General features: G+C 44.5%; 1 protein-coding gene across 1 annotated transcript in view; it reads left to right on the top strand.

Annotated features, from left to right (window-relative positions):
* Nucleotides 1-1,084: 1,084 nt before the first annotated feature.
* The window catches only part of EEPD1 (endonuclease/exonuclease/phosphatase family domain containing 1), an 83,767-nt gene continuing 62,581 nt past the window's right edge, over nt 1,085-22,270 (top strand). The window contains exon 1 of the mRNA XM_077811031.1: nt 1,085-2,242. Coding sequence (XP_077667157.1) covers nt 1,383-2,242 — 860 coding nt within the window. The 5' untranslated portion in view covers nt 1,085-1,382. The remainder of the gene's footprint in view (nt 2,243-22,270) is intronic.

Genomic DNA, 22,270 nt, shown 5'->3' with positions numbered 1-22,270 from the left:
CCATGCTGGGATCAGCCATCTACCATGTCTAAGCGGGGATCTGGGCCAGGAGACAAGTCCTTTTTAATAAGGGCACCCCGGAGGGCTGCCGTCCAAATGCTGCGACCACCAACAAAGCCCTGGTAGATCAGATGCAACTTTCCGGGCCCGAAGCACCGGCCGCGGATTAGCAGGGGTTTGCAGTCAGATCCGTTCGTTCATGTCTGGGCAGCACTCGGAAAAGGCAGCGCCTTTATCCAATAAGCTGTACGTGTGGTCATGACTCTCTTCCCTCTCTTCGCCCCCTGCACCACGGTTTCTGACCGAGCGCCCGCCACTCGGGCAAGAGCCCTGGAAAAGGACCTCGGGGGTGAGGGGTCGGAGCCGTGACAGAGCGAGATCTCTCCCCACCCCCCGCCGTGCTGACACCACCTGGAGACCGCAGTAGCCAAAGGGCTGCGCCAAGCAAGGAAGGGACGCGCTCACCAGCCACCCCCCAGCTCAGCTACCTGTCGCTCCCCGCTCCAGGCTGCTGCGGCCGCGGGCTGGGCTCCGCACGGGAGGCGGGCGAGGGAGGGAGCCCATGTGACCAGCCCAGCAGGAGGCCAAGGCCGCCGGCGCCTCCTCCCCTGCGGAAGGAGGGGAGCGCTGGTGCGAACCCCGGAGGAAAGCGAAGGGGCGGCGGCGGCGGCGCAAGGGGCCGGTGGGCGTCCGAGCCTGAAGGCAGCGGCGGGGAGAACCCGGCCTTTGCTGCGCGGTGACCGGGGCTGGGAGGGAGAGTTGGGACGCGGCGAGTTGTATGCGGGGCTGGATCAGTCCCGGCGGCGGCGGCAGGAGAGTAGAAGGCTCCTTCCCCTGCCTCGCTCTGCGCAGTCAACAAGCAGCCCCGGGCGGGAAAGAAACTCCGCGGAGAGGAAGGAAGGAAGCGCGCGGGGGGGGCACCCGCAGCGGCTCGGCTGCTGGCTACGGGCGCGGCGCCCCCCTTTCTGCAGCCGCCGCGCTGCCCGGCTCTCTCGCTCTCTCTCTCTCTCTCTCTCCAGGCCGGGCCCCGCTGCAGCCTGGCGGGCGGGGAGAGCGGCTGGCCGGGGGCAGGTTGCTGTGTGGGTGGCGGGGAGGGGGCGGGGATATTTTTAACTTCCCCTCTGCTTTGAACCCGCGCCCCGCTGCCAAGTTCGCTAGCCCGGAGCCGAGCGTTTGCAGGCCCCGCCCCCTGGGCGATGCGGGGCCGGGCCGGGAGAGCTTCCACTCGCCGGGGCAGGGGCACAAGTCCGCGCCCAGCCTCGCAGCCGGAGGGGAGCCCCGCGCTGCCTTGAGCCCGCAGCTCGCCCCGCTCGCGCCGCCGGCAGGAGAGTCGCGCCCCCGCCTCCCGCGCCGCGGGGTAGGACCGAATCGCGCCGCCGGCCATGGGGGGCAACCTGGGCTGCCACCGCTCCATCCCCCGGGACCCCTCGGACCTCTGCCACAGCCGCAAGTTCAGCGCGGCGTGCAACTTCAGCCACATCCTGGTCAACCAGGAGCGGCTGAACATCAACAGCGCCACGGAGGAGGAGCTGATGACCCTGCCCGGCATCACCCGCACCGTGGCCCAGAGCATCGTGGAGTACCGGGAGTACATCGGGGGCTTCAAGAAAGTGGAGGACCTGGCGCTGGTGAGCGGGGTCGGGGCCGCCCGGCTGGAGCAGGTCAAGTTCGAGATCTGCGTGAGCAGCAAGGGCAGCTCGGCGCAGCACTCGCCCAGCTCCCTGAGGAAGGACCCCAACCCCGAGCCGCAGCAGTACCTGGCCGCCGCCAGGCTCAACATCAACACGGCCACGCCGGCCCAGCTCATGAGCATCCGAGGCGTCACGGAGAAGATAGCCCACGGCATCGTGGGCTACCGCAAGGAGCACGGGCCCTTCCGAAGCATCGAGGACCTGGTGAAGATGGACTGCATCAACTCCTCCTTCCTGGACAAAATCAGGCACCAGATTTTCACCGAGAGGTCACGGCCCCCTTCCACCAATACCAACGGGGGGCTCAGCTTCACCGTCAATCCTCACCCCAGCCCCACCTCTCTGAGCCTCCAGAGCGAGGACTTGGATTTCCCACCTGGGGGCCCGACCCAGATCATATCCACTCGCCCCGCGGTGGAGATGTTTGGCGGGGTGAGAGACGGCAAGCCTGTGCTGAGGGTGGCTACCTGGAATCTCCAAAGCTGCTCTGTTGAAAAAGCCAACAACCCTGGTGTGCGAGAGGTTGTGTGCATGACGCTGCTGGAGAACAGGTAAGCTGCTCAAATGACATGGCCTTAGTTGGCCTTTGATGCCTTATGTTTCCAAAAAGCTGTGTACTTTGATCCTCCTTATTACTTCACAATGTTGTATGTATTACCCCCATTTTTCTTGGTTCATCCTTAACTGGTGGTGGTCCCTCAATGCTTTGGACCTAGTGGGTTAGTGCATAATTTGGTAATGTGTATTAGGGAAAGATCAAATGGGCAATACTGTCTGTTTCTCTCTGTCATGGCAATACAAGCCCAGGCATCTAAATTTCTTTAGAAAGTTTTGTGTGAATATATAACAGATTATATTTTTAATGTAACTACCTAGGCAATTCAGAAATGCTTGGATCTTTAGCAAGTGTAGAATGCTGCAGCTCATCTGGTAGGGTGTAGCAAGTCATTATGGACACACATCATTGCTCTGTGCTGTGCAGTAGGCATTTACTCACAGGTGCAATTCATGGTGTAAATGTTCTGGGACACTGTCATGGTGAAGGTGGTTGCAATCGGCTTACATCCCTTTTTGTCTGTCTAGTGCTGAATGCCCTGTGACTGGTAGCAGCCTTCGGAGGGGAGAGTAATACATCTGGAACCTCCTATCTCAGGCAGTATGCCAAACCATGGTTTTAGTGAGCTTAAGGGCACAGTTCAAGACCTGTTTGTCTGGTCAGAGATTGGACTGACTTTTAGTAATGTCATGAAATAGTTCTTTAAGAGGTTGTGCCATATTTTGTAACTGTTTCATTACGGTAACACAAACATGTGCTTGGATGATGGGGATCTATATACATTTCTATGATAAATAGTTGCTTACTAAACTCTCTATTTTAAAGCCATTTTCCCATCATACAACCGCAAAAGAACTCTGAGAACAACTTTTCTCCCTAGCTGTCCTTCGACAATTAAAAAAACAGCTGATTGGATTTTGTTGTCCAATGTTGTGAAACCAAACTTTTCTCCCTTGCAAGTTTTAACCTGAAACAAATTTGTTTGGATGACCCTCAAACCTCTGAAAATGAGATATTGGGGTGGGGTGGGGGGAGTGCTGACAAGCCATTAGCTATTGCAGTATTTCTAGCACTATTTTTTTTTCCCCAAAACTGTACTGTCAAGTTGAATAATGGTAATTGTTTATGTGACTGCAGAGGTCAGACTAGCTAGAAATGCAGTATGTTTTATTACACTATGTTGTGCTTCTTGTTTTGTTTAGAAGAAAATATAAAGCTATGGCATCAGGCAGGAGAAGTGTGCTGGAGTAACAGTATGCACATTTCTGTAACAAGGCTGTGCTGCAATGTTCCTGCATTGCAACGTATCATTGGTGAGACAAGTGTTTTGACACAGGAAACTTATTTCCTGCAGGCATGCCATCGTTTGATAGCAAGAAAGCTATATGGGCATGAAATGGTATAAACTGCTGAGTGTTCGGATGTCCTGCTGCCCATTTCAACTGAACGCTTTTGGTCTGGGGTCAGTATTCCTTGACCTCTATGGTATTTCATATTTCCTGTGCTTTCCTCTGACCGTGGTCAGTCTCCTGTTACAAACAAATTACTAGCCAGTATTTTTAGTGGGAGGAGAGCATAAGTGATATTAATTTATTTGCTGGTTTATATTAAAAAAAATCATCACCATTACCAGCTGAGTGTGGTAGTCAATCATTTCCAACTCCACTGGAGAGTGATTTTTTTTTTCACCTGTAAGTCAAAAGCAGCTAGAAATTGAGTGGAAAAGTAAGGGATATCAGAAAACCGCAATAAATAGGACAAAAGGAAGGCCAGAAAGAACACAAATGGCTGAGGAAACAAACACATGCAACTGATTAATTCTCACTAATCTTGGGATGATGAAATTCCAGTACTGAAGGGAAAGTAATTTGATTTACATAGGACCTGATCTTGTGATGCGTTGAGTGCCCTCAACTTCTGTGCATTGAGCTAGCTCAAAGAGCCAGTGGTGAATTCAGAAGGAATTGTGAGTGCTTAGTAAACTCTGAAAATCAAGGCTCAAATTTTTAAAAACAGGCAATTAAGTTGCATTTGCAAAATGTGCACATGTAATTATGCATGCAGAACAGAGAATCATATGCATACTTGTATATTTTGCACATATAGTTGTACAAATACTCCAAAATATGTACTCACATTATGAATATGATTTAGATGACTATCTTGAAAACGTGTTCCCCCAAGTGTTGATTGAGCCTATTGCTAATGTAACTTTTAGTTTTCTATTTTGTAGACCAGTTTAGGCATTTACATTGAACATGAACTCAAAACCATGTACACAGTTACTCTCACAGAGTATGGTCTGAATGGTTTCTAATCAGAAGCACATATGTGGATAATCAGAGTCTGGAAGGCAGCGAGAAAGACTGGAGTGTATAGCTAAGCCTACACTTCCATAGAAACTGAAGTAAACATGGGTTAACAAAAAGTGGGAAAAAATGCTAGCAATAGGCTCATTCAGCACTTGGGAAGCAAGTGGGAAAGAATCTCCTCTCATTCATACTAGTACTATTGAAGTCAGTGGAGTTATGCTGCTGTAAAATTGACTTCATTGAGCTCCGCAACAGGCCCTGCTGTATGTATTAGTGGAAGGGTTTAAATTCCGGTCTCCAGTCATGTACTTGTTGTTGGAAAGTGATAAAGTCCGCAACAGACTAATCCTTGCCGAGTTAGATTAATTTCCGATAATAATCAGATGTGGAAATTCAACTCTTTCTTGCTCAGTCATGAATACATCACAGAGGGCTTATCAGCATTTGTTGAGTCCAATGGCATCAGCGAGGCACAAAGGTGAATGTTTAAGTAGCTCAGAATGTACAGCAAGCAGATCACATTTGTCACTTACGTTTCCAAGCATTGATTCCACCTGTTGTCCAGTGGATTTGCAGTCTATTTAGCCTTATCACTTAGCTTGCAGGAATGCATGCATGCTGTGAATGACAGGTTGCTAATGTATTTTGTGCACAGCTACATTAAGATAAATGAACATCTTGTACACACTTCCTTGTTACAGTATATGTCTAAGGGTCTGGAGTACTCTGTGCACCCACAGAACTGCTCATGCTTATTGAGGGCCTGGTCCTACACTGCTTGGCACCATGTACAGTCCTCTACATCTGTGCTGTGGAAAGTCAGTATAAAACACTGCTAAATCAGGATTACACTCACTTTGCATGGGGTAAAGGTCTGCACAAAGTGCAGGGCAGTGGAGAATCAAGTCTGCTTTCCTAAGGCTGCCTTTGGCTGTGGTGCTGTTTTTCTGATGACCAGCCCACAGGGAGTAGCTTTGAGACCTCCAGATGGTTTTACACAAGCCATCACACAGTTCTGTTAACAGCTTCTTTAAGTAACTATCAACCCTGGCCAAATTACTGTCCGTATCTGCTTACTAAGCGTATAGGACATCCAGTTGCCCTAACAGGTGAGGACAGAAGGTGAGGGTCCCCCCTTGTTAATATAAATACCATTCAGGCCCTGCATAATCTATGTATGAAGAATGGTAATACAGGGAGAGAGAGTACTATACACCCTTTGGTTACAGAAAGAGCAAGAAGGGGTCAAACTCCACATTAAACTAGAGAGTAATCTCTTTAAGAATGAGAAAAAAATATCTAACTCAGGTCCAGAGGTGCTAAGGTTCTTTAAGAATAGCAGCAAAAGGAATGCACTTTGATTGCTCTAGTATCAGCTGTACCAAATCCATTACTGTGATACAAAAACAAGGAAGCACAGTAACACTGCCCTCCCGCCCCCCCGCAAACACTTTGTTACATATATGAAAGGGATCCATTGTTAGCATTGCATGCAGAGAATGAGAAGCATATATTTTCATTCCTAAAACTAGAGAGATTTCATCAATTTTGGAAGAGATAAACATGGCTGATGTGCTGGAGAACGTGTAGTGTAATTGGATTAAAGCATCGAATGTATAGTGAAGTTAACCAAACCTGCAACGTTTCTGCAGACCTAGTTCACAAATCCAGGATTTATTTAAAGATGGTTAGAGTTCTTTGTATCAAAATAAGGAGTACTTGTGGCACCTTAGAGACTAACCAATTTATTTGAGCATGAGCTTTCGTGAGCTACAGCTCACTTCATCGGATGCATAAAGTGGAAAATACAGTGAGGATGTTTTTATACACACAGACCATGAAAAAATGGGTGTTTATCACTACAAAAGGTTTTCTCTTCCCCCACCCCACTGTCCACTTTTGCCAATGTACACGGCAGAGGGGGCACTGCTGGCACATGATGGCATATATCACATTGGTTAGATGTGCAGGTGAACGAGCTCTGATAGCGTGGCTGATGTGATTAGGCCCTGTGATGGTGTCCCCTGAATAGATATGTGGGCACAGTTGGCAACAGAGGCTCGTTCACCTGCACATCCACCAATGTGATGATATATGCCATCATGTGCCAGCAATGCCCCTCTGCCATGTACATTGGTCAAACTGGACAGTCTCTACGTAAAAGAATAAATGGACACAAATCAGATGTCAAGAATTATAACATTCATAAACCAGTCGGAGAACACTTCAATCTCTCTGGTCACGCGATTACAGACATGAAAGTTGCGATATTACAACAGAAAAACTTCAGAAACAGACTCCAGCGAGAGATTGCTGAATTGGAATTAATTTGCAAATTGGATGCAATTAATTTAGGCTTGAATAGAGACTGGGAGTGGTTGAGTCATTACACAAAGTAACCTATTTCCCTTTGTTTATTCCTCTCCCCTCCCCCACCCTTCCTCAGACGTTCTTGTTAAACCCTGGATTTGTGCTGGAAATGGCCCACCGTGATTATCATACACATTGTAAGGAGAGTGATCACTTTAGATAAGCTATTACCAGCAGGAGAGTGGGCTACTCCTTTTCTTTTTGCCAATACAGACTAACACGGCTGTTACTCTGAAACCTTTGTATCAAAATGCAGATCTCCATCCCCTAGCTGCCCTTAGTCCCCCAGTGTAAATGCGGGCACTCTAGAGCAATGGTTCTCAGCCTGTGGACCATATCAAAGGGGTTCGCGAAATTCTGAAAATTGACTGAACAGAATTCAACTATATCGAGAGACAATAGATTTCTAATGGGGTCTACATCTCCATTTGACATTTTTTAGGGGTCCGCAAAGGAAAAAAGGTTGAGAACCGCTGCTCTAGAGCAGCTAGTATCCCCTCTAAAAGATTTAAAGTAACAGAATTTGGTTTTGAGAGGTAATAAGATAGGTAATGAACAAGTTAGTGGGGAGATAATGCCACAGTTTCATAAAACGTTGAACGAAATGCTAGGCGTGAGTCAGGAAAGTTTTTTTTTAATTTTTTCACTTGTTGAGAGCTTTTCCCATGTAAGTTAGGCAAGTTAACCCTCTCCACTCTGTAATTGGAAAATGTGCTAACAGCGGTTGGTGTTTAAGCCATTATTTGTTTTTTCTTTTAAATGTGCTATATGTAAAGTCCTGCTTATGGGAGTGAGTCGAGAGGGTATTCTGTATGGTTATTATAAGGAAAGAAAATGTTATCCCCACTGGTATGGCCCTGGCTTTGACAATAATAGTTTAGCGTAGACGTTGCGTTCGTGTGGTTTAGTGACATTGCAGGGTGTGCTGAACAGTTCTGAAGTACTACAAAAAAGTATACATAAAGTCAGTATACTGTCCATGAGAATGCAGCGTGGCTCTGGAGCCTCTGCAATGGAAGGGTCCTTCTTGTTAGCCCCCTCTGATTGTACTCCAGTGACAGTAAATTCTAGGTGGCCAGTGGTCCTGAGGTTTACTGCAAAATCATGATACTGTGGTGAATCTTGTATTTCAGTGATGCATTTGATAACTCAATATTTATTGTATGCTGCTGATTGTTTGTGGGCCAGATCTTGACTTGTGGACCAGTTTGTGGATCTTGACTTGTTGCTTTACTTACAGATGTGTTGTTCTCTTGACTTCAATTCTGGATCAGCCAATATGTCTCCTGGGACTTCCAATGCAGCATGACCCCCACTGCCTGGCTGTGCCTTAAAAACACAATCCATCCTTAAGCTTTGTAGACTGTATTTGGCCCCCCAGGCTGTATGTTGCGTACTCCTGTGCTAGTACATGCCCACATTAGTTCCAAATCCATACCCTTCTTCTGAAGTGTGGACATATCATTAGGGGATCAGGACAGTCTCCAGAGGGCCACACACGTCCCTGTGTGATGCACAGCTTAGCTTCACAGGGGCCCCCTATCTGTGAACATGCCAGGAGTGGGCTCAAGATGAGCATGGTTAGGCTGGCGAAGGTGGGTGACTGTAGAAGGACACCACTTCATGGCTCCTCCCATCCTCTCTTTTGGAAGGTAGGTGCCTCAAAATGGACCATATGGAGCCTACTTCAGCCATTGGGCTGCAGTAGTCTTTGCAGAACAGCTGGAGAGCTGCATCAGGGTTGCTTCATGACCTGGATTAGGAGGGGAGAGAGTTCCTTCCATTTTCCACCCCACAATCTGCCTAGAACCTGGCTCTGCTACTCGGGCATGCGCTGGGCTTAAGATTTGCTCCTTAGTACATACACATTTTCAGCCCTTTTATTATGTGCAAAGAGTGTGCAGTTTGCAGTGACATCAAGAAGTGTGATTTAAGTACGTGCGTGTATAATTTGTGTTGTTACAGAGAATATATTGATATTACATCCTCCTCATTGAACCACTCACTAGAGGGTTCACTCGTAATCTTTTTAGTTTAGGAAACAGCATCTTTTAAACTAAATGTTCCAAGTGAACATTTGTACTTCAAAATACTGAGTAGTACTAGTGACCCTGAAAGGGCCTTTTTTTTGCTATACTCTGTCATTAGGCAAATTTAAGATGACACAGGGTTTGAAAGCCAAATCTTGTACTCTCAAAACAGGAAAAAAGTGCCAAGACTGAGGCTCAAATGCCACCGAGCATATGCATCTGATTCAGATGGAAGAAGTCTACTTGGAACTCAGATTACTATGTTTGATCGTCCGCTTTGATCCCTCACTTTAATCAGTCTTTTGGAACTGTCCGCTCCTATTAGTCATATAAAATATATAACCAACATTAACTCAAGTTGTATACTCACAGAAACATGTACAACTAAGGAATCTCTTCAGTTAGACCATCCAGATTTTGCTTTCAAGACTTCAGAAGCACCAAAGTTTGTCACTTGTTTCTTTTTTAGAAAACAAACATGCAGTTCTCCCAGACACTTAATCTGTCTTCCTGGTGGAACAACTTGTAATGTGGCTTTACTGTACATGAAAATCTGTCAACAATTTTTTGGGGGGCGGAGGGGAGAAGGAGGGAGGGTTGTTTTGTTTTCTCAGTTGTTTTTTTTTTTTCCTCGGATGCATCTTGTCTAACAGGTATGGGCGGCAGTGTAATTACATGAGAGACAATTGTTTTATTACTCTTCTTTGAATTCTTTTGCAGGGAGAGCTGGGGGAGGAGGTTGAAGGAAAAGCCTGACAGTTTGCATTCCCTTTCCATTCCCCCTCACCCTCCAAAAAAGATGGAAAGACGAGAGGGGCATGCGCCTGAAGGGTTCAAATAACTTTTTCTTAAGTCCTTTGTATGTTTTCTGATAGTAGTAATAACAGGCACTAACTGGTCAACAAACAAGAGTGTTTCAAAGTCTCATCAAACACCATGTGCTTGTGTTTGTTATTTTTGTTTTGTTGCTAGAACAGCTGGTGACCCTGCCAAGTAACAAGGCATGTCTTTATCTTTCTATTTTCCTTCAGTCATGCTAATGATATGGTGGAGTACAGCCAAGAATAACTGCATTGCAATAAAAGAGCAGGAAAGAAGCATGGCCCAAATAATTTGACCAAACTAATAAAGTGTAAGGTGTGAAAGGCTAAAATATTACAAGAGGGATCCCATTTTATTAAGTCCTGCCTTCCACAGCTTCAAGACCAACTTAAGAAAGAAAAGCATTGTTTTTACTGTAACTCTTCTATATGCAATTTATAAGTGAATTATTTTTCATGAACTGTGCATGTGAATTAGCTTTGCAAGATTGCCACGGAAATTTAACAGCTGAGGCACAAAGACTCCTGGGTAAAAAGGAGCATTCTTTAATATGATGAGGGGAAAATAACAAATGTCATTTTACTCATCCCGGGCAAATAGAAGTTTGCAGAGTTGATGTAAATGCACACTGGATATCATCTTAGTGGGAATGCAGCAAGAAGTTATTGGCCAGATCCTTGGACTGTGTCCTCTTAAGGAGCTGTGCTGACTTGTGCTAGCTGAGGATCTGGCACATTATTCTTGGCTGCAGAATTATATGAAGACTATAAAGCTCAATGCTGCAAAGATCTGGGTGGCTTCTCTGAGGGCATGAATGTCCTCAACTCCCATTGGCTTTACTGCGTGTTGGGGGCAGTCAGCCCCTTGCAGGACTGGGCCCATAAAGAGTGGATGTAGTGAAATAATAACTTAGGCCCTGATCATGCTCCCAAGATACTGATGTGGAGGGTACCCTCCATGTGGAAATCACTGACTTATTGACTGGAAGGGGGATCAGTTGCCTCCATGACATTATTTGGCTCATCCTGACCCCACAGATGCTCCACAGATCCTTGCAGAGGGAAGGAGACTAAATGGCGATGGGAATGGAATGGATGGGCTAGTGGTGGGATCATGGAAGTGAGTATTATCCACCACTGCAGTCTTGTAGAGGTTTCCCTGGGTGTCCTGTAAACAGCAACAGGCAGTGGAGACCTTGATAACGCACCCTGAGCCATAGTACCAGGAAGCCTGAGATGGAGGGGAAACTGAGGACTAGAACCATCCTCTGCCCAGGTGGCCCTAACTTCCTCTGCATCCTTGGGTATCTATCAGGTTTGGGCCAGGTCCCACAACTTTCTCCATTTGAGGGCAGGGCAAACGCACAAGCCCTGCACCTTGGAATTATGTGCCTCCCCAAACAGCCTGGCCCCTGCCCCCTATCCACCACTTCCCGCCTCCCTCAGAACTCCCAACCCATCCAAAGCTCCTTGTCCTCTGACCACCCCCTCCCAGGACCCCGGCCCCTAACCGCCCCCTGGGACCCCCCCTTATCCAACCCTCCCCCCCTGCTCCCTGTCCCCTGACTGCCACGACCCCTATCCATACCCTCGCCCCTAACTGCCCCGCGGGACCCCACCCCCTATCCAACTCCCTCTGCTCCCTGTTCCCTGACTCCCCCCCCACCCTGAACCTCCACCCCATCCAACCACCCCCTGCTCCCTGTCCCCTGACTGCCCCTTGGGACCCCCTTCCCCTTATCCAACCCTCCCGCTCCTCACCCCCTTACCATGCTGGAGCCAGACGTGCTGCCCGCGAGGAGCAGCGGGCCAGAGCACTGCCCGCACTGCAGCGTAGCTGCAGGGGAGGCGCGGGGGGCTAGCCTCCCCGCTGGGGAGCTCAGGGCAGGGCAGGACGATCCAGCGGGGCGGAAGTGGCCCGCGGGCCGTAGTTTGCCCATCTCTGATTTAAGAGGATAGCATAACTAGAGAAATAGTGTTGGTTAGAGGGAAATCCACAATGTAAAAATAACACTTCTGTTTTGTTTTTTTGCTTACTGTACTGTTGTTAAAGTGGCACCTAAAATGACTAGAGCTGAAAAAGATTAGAGAGAAAAATACTTCTTTATGTTTTCTAACTTCTGTACGTGTGCATTTGACAACATAGAATCTAGTCAGTTTCACTCTCTCCAGTTTATTAATAGATGCATTTTTTCATTTCAATGGATTCACTGGCTTTATATACTGTATGCATCTTGCTAAACTAGAGATGAGTGATTTCTGCAAAGCCTAGCAGATTCCAGCAATGGACATGTAGCGAATTTATAACTGACCGGCTGTAAAACTACACTCTTTGATCAGCAAATTACTCCCTGATGTTTCACAAGGCATGCCCCTGGAACGTGAACAGATTCCAAGAGGCTTTAATCTTTGCCTCTCATGAACCTTAGGGCCACAAGACTATATCAAAGAGTACACCGGGTCTATATGTGCAGATGGTTTCCTGTAAGAAGAATTCCCAGTGCTTCAGGGCACTTTTTGCAGCTATTGAAGATAATAGGACAGCTAAAGGAATGATATGTTTACACCTTTGGTTTAACAAGAGCAATTAGAAGTCTTCCAAAAGCAAAAGAAGCCTTCTGCCCAGGAAGAGGGGGGAGGGAGCTTGCTATAAGAAAAGTCCAGGGACTAATGACATGGGAGTTAAATACCTAGAGTTATATGAGACTATGTATAAAATCAGTTAGTTTGAGATAGAGAAGAATATCCTTTTTCTAGCTGAGTTCCAATCTGGTTTGAAGTTACCATCTACTCTTTAGTCAAGAAAAAAATGGGATATTTAAGAGAATATTTTTACATACGTAGCTTCCCCCTTCTCTCCTTCTTTGGATTTAGATCCCGCTTGAAGTCAGTGGGACTAGTCCTTCCTGCCTGAATAAGGACCACAAGATTTGGCCAGATGGTCAGAGTGAATTGGAAAGATCTATGACAAGAATGAAATACATTTTTAATTGCACTGTTTTTATCCTATCAAAGTTTTCCATTGCAGTGCCTGTGTTAGCTCACCCAGGGGAGATAGTACTCTTGAAACAATATACTACAATAATTCCCCAACACGATGATAATGTGTAGTCTTTGAGATTAATTTTGTAGTGTGTTATGAGGTTGGCAAAGGTAGGACTCGTAGTAGGTTCTTCATTTGAAGATTTATGTATATTACAGGTTAGCTATTGCCAACTTTAGGCATGCAGGGTGACCCATAGAACTTGTTGAGTTACTCATATGAGTAAAATTAAGCATGTGTGATGGTGTTTTCAGGATCAGAGCCATCACGTTACTCAAGTTAATTCTTGACTTTCCCTGCCTTCGCTTCAGTCTCAGGCTTTGGAGATGAACAGTGAGTTATGGGACACCATGTAACGTCCTGAGAACACTTTGGGCACGGAGTTAGCAGCATGATGACTGTAAATAGAACACTGAATTGTGGTGGAAAATATGATTTCTGTTTAGAATCTGCTTTAATGTTTTGTTTCATTCTGTAGCATATACACTGTCCATTTAACTTTAAAGTTGTTTATTTTCTAATTAAGCAGTTTAAAATATTTGTACCATCAGCAACAACAAAAAGTTAGCTTTCAAGGATCATATTTATATTCTTAAAGCTAGGAGGTTTCGTGTTATGCGTTTTTGTTTGTTTTAAAGCCCCAGCCAGGGTCCAGTGATGGATTGTTGTTCTCAGTCCATGGGATTCCAAATCTGGGCTCTAATCCTGCTGACACTTCTGCATGTGCTTAACTTTATACGTGTGAGTAGTTCCATTGAAGGCAGTGAGACCCTGTAGTAAAAAAAGAGTGTTGCTTAGAAAATGTTTGCATCTTCAGTGTGCCTCTGTGGTGATTCATAGATCTGAACGGCCCAGAAAGTCTTAATTATATTCTCAAAAAAAATCCAACCCAGAACTAACAATTACCATTTGTAAACATACTGTCTTATACTGAAAACAACATTAATGGCATATTATAGTGAACGAACATTAGAAATGCAGCAATTTCTCATTTAAGATCAAACATCAATCTCAAGTGCAATAATCCCAGTATTCCCATCTGATTTGATCTACTATTTGGAGATTTTTGCTCTGGAAATTTCTAGGATTTTTTCCAGTTTAAAACCCCTACTTTTTCATGGTCAGACTGTATCGGTTGCCTGTCCTTACTCTGTGTGTGACGGTGATTCCATTGCTGTGCATTCTGCCACGTCTCTATTTTGGGCGGTGATTCCATCACTTGAAAAGAAGTTCAATGACATTTTCTTCCTGCTGTTTCTAAGGGAAGCTCTTTAAGAAAAAGCTGCCAGTGGGAGCAGACAGTGGTTTACGCCCATGAGTATAAAGATGGGGAGAAGGAATAGAGATGGGAATGACAGGCCATGAGATCTTCTTTTCCTTGTGCACACATCTTGGTTGTCAGTCCGATAAAGTTATTCAGATCCTTTTCAAATCCAGCCACTATATTTGTCTAACATAACCTTCCATGAACAGGTTGTGGTTGGAGTTTTTTGTGAAGGGAAGTAGGTAAAGGAAATGCTCTATGCTTCAGGCACTACCAACTCTCAGCTGAATATTGGCTTTGTTTTGTTTGATTTGTTTTCATTAGGGCTGTCAAATGATTAAAACATTAATTTTGATTAATCGCACGATTAAAAAATTAATATCGATTAATCATGCTGTTAAACAACAATAGAATACCATTTATTTTAAATATTTTTGGATGTTTACTACATTTTCAAATATTTTAATTTCAATTACAACACAGAATACAAAATGGACAGTGCTCAATTTACATTTATTTTTATTACAAATATTTGCACTGTAAGAAAACAAAATAATTTTATTTTTCAATTCACCTCATACAAGTACTATAGTGAAATCTCTTTATCATGAAAGTTGAACTTACAAATGTATAATTATATACAAAAAATACATTCAAAAATAAAATAATGTAAAACTTTAGAGCCTACATGTCCACTCAGTCCTACTTCTTGGTCAGCCAATCACTCAGACAAACAAAGTTGGTTACAATTTGCAGGAGATACTGCTATCTACTTCTTGTTCATAACATCACCTGAAAGAGAACAGGCGTTTGCATGGCACTGCTGTAGCTGGCGTTGCAAGATATTTATGCTTCAACCATCATTCCAGAGGACATGCTTCTATGCTGATGATGGGTTCTGCTTGATAATGATCCAAAGCAGTGCAGACGGACGCATGTTCATTTTCATCATCTGAGTCAGATGCCACCAGCAGAGGGTTGATTATTATTATTATTTATTATTATTATTTTTTGGAGGTTTGGGTTCTGTAGTTTCCGCATCTGAGTGTTGCTCTTTTAAGACTTCTAAAGGCATGCTCCACACCTCATCCCTCTGAGATTTTGGATGGCACTTCAGATTCTTAAACCTTGGGTCGAGTGCTGTAGCTATTTTTAGAAATCTCACATCGGTACCTTCTTTGCGTTTTGTCAAATCTGCTGTGAAAGTGTTTTTTAAAGAGAACATGTTCTGGGTCATCATCCGAGACTGCTATAACGTAAAATATATGCAGAATGCGGGTAAAACAGAGCAGGAGACATACAATTCTCCCCTAAGGAGTACAGTCACAAATTTAATTGACACATTATTTTTTTAAAGAGCATCATCAGCATGGAAGCATGTCCTCTGGAATGGTGGCTGAAGCATGAAGGGGCATATGAATGTTTAGCATGTCTGCCATGTAAATACCTTGCAGTGCCAGCTACAAAAGTGCCATGTGAATGCCTGTTCTCACTTTCAGGTGATAAGCAGGCAGCAGTATCTCCCGTTAATGTAAACAAACTTGTTTGTCTTAGCACTTGGCAGAATAAGAAGTAGGACTGAGTGGACTTGTAGACTATAAAGTTTTACACTGTTTTGGTTTTGAGTGCAGTTATGTAACCAAAAAAAAAATCTGCATTTGTAAGTTACAGTTTCACGATAAAGAGATTGCACTTCAGTGTTTGTATGAGGTGAATTGAAAAATACTATTTCTTTTGTTTATCGTATATTTGTAATAAAAAATAATAACATAAAGTGAGCACTGTTCACTTTGTATTATGTGTTGTAATTGAAATCACTGTTAAAATTTAGAAAAACATCCAAAAATATTTAATAAATTTCAATTGGTATTCTATTGTTATAAATGCTATTAATCGTGATTCATTTTTTTAATCTCCATTAATTTTTTTTAGCTAATTGCATGAGTTAACTGCAATTAATTGACAGCCCTAGTTTTAATTTAACTAGGTGGAAATGAACAGTAGACAAAAAAATCATCTAACAAAATGGATTTCCCATTGTAAAATATAAAATGAAATACAATCCAAAGAGTCTACACATTAATTTAATGGGTTAATGAATCGCTAGTTGATAAATGGGGGTTTTGCTGTGTGACATGGTAGGTGGTAGCAAGTTTGTGCTTTTATAAATCCCTTGCTTCTTTGCTACCTAATTGCAGACTTACACAAAAATAATACTAATCCCTCCCATAGTTACCAGAAAAACCCCAAGCCTTGAGTGTATTCAATCATAAATTTAGTTGATTATTGTTTTAATATTTTTATTGCGATGCTGCTGACTCTGAGGTGTTTACAGTTTCCTTTTCCTTTTCCTTCTTGCTTGTCTATACATCACATGCCTGTGGTTGCAGAATACACAGAGGCAATCTCTCTCCCCCACTTGTTGGGTCTGTTCCAGCATTACCCACAGTAATTGCCGGTCAATGACCTCTGCAAGAGTTGGTTTACGTAGGGATTAATGAGTTCTGCTGAACTTGAAGTGGCTTGCTGTGGTATATGCAGTAACTGCTGACTTAGAACAACTTGTCTAGTTTCCTTTATTTAAAAACAAATAGGGCCAAATGCATCTCTATTGTAACATCACTGAATTAAAGGGTGTTTGTACCAGTACTGAAAGATCAGCTGTACAATACTGAGGTTTGCTGTTAATAAATTCCGCAGAATGGATATCAGTACAGTACAGAGCATCTGATGAAGTGAGCTGTAGCTCATGAAAGCTTATGCTCAAATAAATTGGTTAGTCTCTAAGGTGCCACAAGTACTCCTTTTCTTTTTGCGAATACAGACTAACACGGCTGCTACTCTGAAACCTATAAAATAATTGTACTTTATTTTCATCTTCTCCTTGAGTGAAATGAAAGTGTGTGAATTCATGCAAGACAGAAAGCCTTCACAGAGAGCCTTTTGGCACACACCGTTTGGCTTAAAACTCTTAGTATTTTGAACACAAAAGCTTCTGCATATTTTTTTCCAGTAACATTGTCTTTAAGGCTACAACATATGTGTGAAAATGTGCACTTTGGAAACACAGAAAGATGATGAAATAGCATCTAAGTAACCTTTAAAATCTTTATATTTGCCAGCCCAAGACATCTACAGAAAAGTGTATCAGGCTTACCCCATGGTTTTAACAGTGACTGTAGGATGATTTTGGCTAAATGAGTTATTTATTTATTTATTGCTATTCCAGTGGTTGATAGTGCACTTATCCCATACCTCTGTACATGGTATCAGTATCATAATCAATCCAAACTGATATACTAGTACTATCAAATAGTACAAATAATGTTTTTAAAAATCTCTGTGCGTCTCCTCTCCCCCCCGCCCCCCCCCAAAAGAAAAAGCTAGTTCACGCTGTGGTTTGTTGAGAGCAAGAACTGAGACTTTGAATTGTGTGGGCTGATTTGACGCTGTGGGCAGGCCTAAGGTGGAACACCTGTTGGTTGGAATCCTGTTGTGGGATTAGAACCATAAACAGGAAGGTGAAAGATTTGTCTGTTGTACTGAAAGACAACTCTATCCTATTTTCAATATGTTTCAAAGGGATCCCTCTGCCGTCAGCAACACAAAATTATTTTATTTTTGGCTGCTTCAGTCCAAAGAACCTTTAGAGAAGGGGAAGTTTACTTAACCAAATAAGAGTTCAAGGACTAAACAGAATCATCAGTTCACAGTGTAAATATGTATTTAGATAGTTTTCTCGGTGTGCAGCTGGTAGTAAAAATCTTTATGAAAATCATGTATGTGTATATGGAAGTTACAATACACAAGCAATAGCCACCTTTAAAACACAAAGTATTACAATTTTCTTTTGAAACAAAATATTAGGCCCCATTGTGGCCTGACTCACTTACATTTCTTTTTGTCAAAGGGAGATTCAAATTCTATTTTCTTTTCTTTTTGTTGTTTAAACTGAAGTTGTTTTTGGATTGACCTGATACAAACACAACAATGGATCTTAAATTTATTCGTCTGCATAGCCTAAGAATAGCCACAACAATTAAAAAAACAAAGTTTAACGTTGAGTGGCTGCATAATATACACACTCACACTTGTACTGCATAAATCAAAAGGAGATTGACTCACAGAAGTGGTTGATATGAACTCCTCTGAACTTTGGGAAAATCCAGGTATAAACTTCACAGCGTGAGTCCATCTCTAAGCCCCCCATGGAATTCAGTGGGAGTCTTTGACTGCAATGGGAGGTGGATTGAGTTGTCACAGTTACTGGGCTAACTGTACCTCTGACCCCTCCTGGTCTCTTCAAATGTACCCTCTCAGGTCTCAGGCCTCAAGCTGTCACCTCTCTCTTGGGGTGGAATCACACAATTCTCCCTGTTTCAGAGTGGGCCCTGGGCTTCAGTCCCCTGTGGTCAACTGAGATTAGACCTGCTGAGGTAATCAATTTTCAGTGCCTGGGAATAATGACCGTGGTAACCAATGACCAGGTAACCTTCTTAAAGTAGAAAATCGTGTATTTAAAACCAAAGCATTTAAGAAAAAACAGATCTTAAAACAATAAACCAGTCTATATGCATACCTGCTTTTCCCTAAAGCTCACTATTCCCTGGCTCGGGGAAGGCCCAACTCTTTTATACTCCCTCCTTAGGGCATCTCTCTATGTCAGCCTGTCCCCCTGCACAGCTCCAGACACCTTTCCCACCTCCCATCCCCTCCGAAGTGGGGCTTTTTAACTGTTTATAGCCCTTCGATGTGTTACTTCCCAGCACTGGCTGAACAGCTGTGTCACTTTGACCTGTGGCCTGGCAGTATGCTGTTATACTGGGAGCAATTCCAGGACTTGCTGAGAGGTTGCTTATCTATTCCTATTGTGTTGTTTTACTGCTTGTTTTTTTCAGAGCTCCCTATTATGCTAGCTCAGTGCATTCATTCAGGAAAAGCTTATAACCTGATATACCAGGGGTTGGCAAACTTTTTGGCCCGAAGGCCACATCGGGGTTGCGAAATGGTATGGAGGGCCTATCCCACTTCCCGCCCTCTGACTGCCCCCCTACCCATCCAAACCCCCCTCCCCTGCTCCTTGTCCCCTGACCGCCCCTTCCCGGGACCCCACGCTCTATCCAACCCCTGCTGCTCCCTGTCCCCTGACTGCCCCGACCCCTGTCCATACCCCCGCCCCCTGACAGGCCTGCCTGACCGATCCAAGCCCCACCCCATTCCTTGTCCCCTGACTGCCCCCTCCCGGGATCCCCATTCCTAACTGCCCCCTTAGGGCCCCACCACCTATGCAACCCCCCCTGCTCCCTGTCCCCCCCATCCAACCCCTCCTGCTCTCTGTCTCCTGACTGCCCCTGCTGAACCTCTGCCCCATCCAACCGCCCCTGACTGCCCCTCCCCAGGAGCTCCTGTCCCTTATCCAACCCCGTCTCCCCCCGCCCCCTTACCATGCCACTCAGAGCGGCAAGATGCGTTTATTGGAAAGCCTGGGAGGTGGGCGGGCACAAGCCGTGCTGCCTGCGTGGCGGCATGGCTGCAGGGGAGGGGGGAACAGCGTGGGGGAGGCCGGGGACTAGCCTCCCCGGCCAGGAGCTCAGGAGACAGGCAGGACGGTCCCATGGCCATAATTTGCCCACCTCTGTGATATACAATAATTTTATCTCACTGGCTATGTCACTTCCTAAAATTATTACTTCTCAGTTCTCTTAGAGTATTACATAGCATGCACCAAGTCCATCACGCAAGCCACTAGTGAGTTCTCAGAAGAAGGCTGAATAAGTCTTTGATGAGATCAGAACAGTGAGAAGTGTTTCAGCAAAGGTATGTCAGTCCAGCCTCAATCTTCCCTAGTGCCTGTAACCCTTGCTGCTCAGGAGCCCATGAACAATACATGAAGGGCACCCAGATTCAGAGCGTCTCTTGGGCAGCCTTTGCAGCTCCCTGTCAGCAAATTAAGGCTGCTTTTCCCTGGTCCTTTCTCTCCCAGGAAAGGGCATGGGGTTTTAAATAGGTGTGTAAATTGTGACCCCTCTCTGCTGGTAGAAGTATAGAGAGTCTGACCTAGAAACCAGAGTTGAGGAAAACTATTGCCTGCTGGTGTGAAACATTTCAAATTACTGTCAAGTGGTGGTAACTTCTCCAACATAAGAGACCGTGGTTATTATCTGTATGAATGTAAACATTCCAGTGTATGGGTCAAGTTTTGTTCTTGTGTGTCCCTGAAGCCCAGAGAGAGGGCGGTGTGTGTGCAAACGTGTGTACGTGTAGCACAGGCACAATATGGTCCTATATATTTTTTTTTTATGTAAACCTTTCTAAAAATGTCCTGACTTCAAGATGTGCTGCAGCTTCAGTTTCCCTTTCCTGAGCCTCTAGCCAGCATTTTCAAAAGTGACATTTTGAAAATCAGGCCCCCTTAATGTGTCTCAAGTCAAGAGCGCCAAATCATTTCGAAAATGTTGGCCTCTGTTTTTAGCTCAGTGAGTCTGATCTTATATGTAATCTTACAGCAGCTGGAATTACTCTTCACAGAAGGTACAGAGATCATTACCATCTGCTCCGCTGAGTATCCACAGCATTACTCCTAGGTCATTTCCAGTAGAGCTCTTCTCCAGGACAGTTTGGTTCACACCGTCCTGCCTAACCTGCAGCCCCAGCTGCCACCATCTGCTGGGGAATTTCACCAAGTGCTGGTTGAAATGGTAATGTGATGTCTGCTGCTCACGTCCCATTGTTACATGATGTGCAGTATGGGCTTCTTTGTGGCGAATGAGACTTTTGGAAGGAGAATAGCTTGAGCTTTCTAGGGTATCTCAGTCTTTCCTCCTTACCATGGGCCCAGCTGGATCACATCATACATTTCTCCTTCTGTTTAAAACAAAATTTTCATTTGCTTTTCCCCTATTCCTTCCGTAAATACACACCCACCCACACCAGCTCTGGATGAATTCTTTTTCCTCACTGCCCCGACCCCCAGACTGACATGGTAGAGCAGTTCTGGGGACAGTTGTGATGGTACAAGAAAGTTAGGCACTAAAGCTTGGGCCTTGCAGCTGTAGGGCTCGAGGGAGTGGCTGAATTCATGGCTCTAGATTTTTTTGAACTTGTCATTCTTGAGGAGCTGCGGATGGGGTGTTAACAATATATTTACTTTCATTACTCTGATCTAAGATGCTAGGTTTGTGTCCACTGTCTGAAAAATGCCTGCCACCATCCGCAGCTGCTTTCCTGTCGTGCCAGCTCTCCTCTTGGCCAGTTTATCAGTCATGGTTTCCGCTTTCCTCATGTTTTGCATCCATCGCACTCAACACTCCTTCAGTTCTTATCAGATATTTCACACAAAGCCTTGGAATGTTTTCTCAGTGCTGCTAGATGATTCTGGCGTTGGCTGCTGAGGTTGGTCTGAGGGGAAATGGCATTCCTAACTGGGATGGCTCACTCCCAAAGCCCTGCCTTGCAGAAGTCACTGGAGTTTGGTTTTGTCCTCTAGGGCATCATCCCCTATCACTTTGCCTCTGTCATCCTCAGCACATCCTGCCAGTGATTCAGTCAGCGATGTAATCTGTCTTAATTTACATGGGGAAAAACAGCCTAAAGAGCTAGAAGGAAGCTGGAAATCTGTGCTGAGCCTTTTTGTTCACTTCAGCAGTTGGCCTTGCCTCTCTTCCTTATCCCCATACTAAAGCTAGTACAATTTTTCAAATGTTTTAATCTACTTATTTGCATGCCCTTCTTGTTACCTCTTTCATCCATGCTTTTTACTTTGTGCATTATGGGTGACCAGTAGAGCTGGTGGGAAAATATTTGAGGGAACTGTTTTCTATCAGAGAATGCAGTGCTGTCAAAAATTGAAATGAGTTGTAAAATTTAGTCAGTTTCACCAAAACTTGATTTTGGAGAAAAACTGGTGGGAAAAGTTCCAGAAATGTTGAAACATCCCTGTCAATCCATTTTAAATAGTTTGTTTTGAAAAAGTTGAAATATTTCAATCCACCTGAAACAGTTTTTTCAAAATTTTCTTTTATGGAGAATTCTAGAATTTTGGAATTTTGTTCCAACTCAGAGCGAAGCCAAATTTCAAAATCTTGAAATAATTTATGAAACGGATTTTCCATTCTCTGCTCAGCTTTAGTGACCAGCTTCAAAGCCATATTAAGGCAAGACATGGGTCTGTTTCAGGTGAGTTA

Source organism: Eretmochelys imbricata, chromosome 2, assembly GCF_965152235.1.
Source record: "Eretmochelys imbricata isolate rEreImb1 chromosome 2, rEreImb1.hap1, whole genome shotgun sequence".
In the NCBI taxonomy this organism is placed as follows: domain Eukaryota; kingdom Metazoa; phylum Chordata; order Testudines; family Cheloniidae; genus Eretmochelys; species Eretmochelys imbricata.
This window is presented reverse-complemented; position numbering and strand designations above follow the sequence as displayed.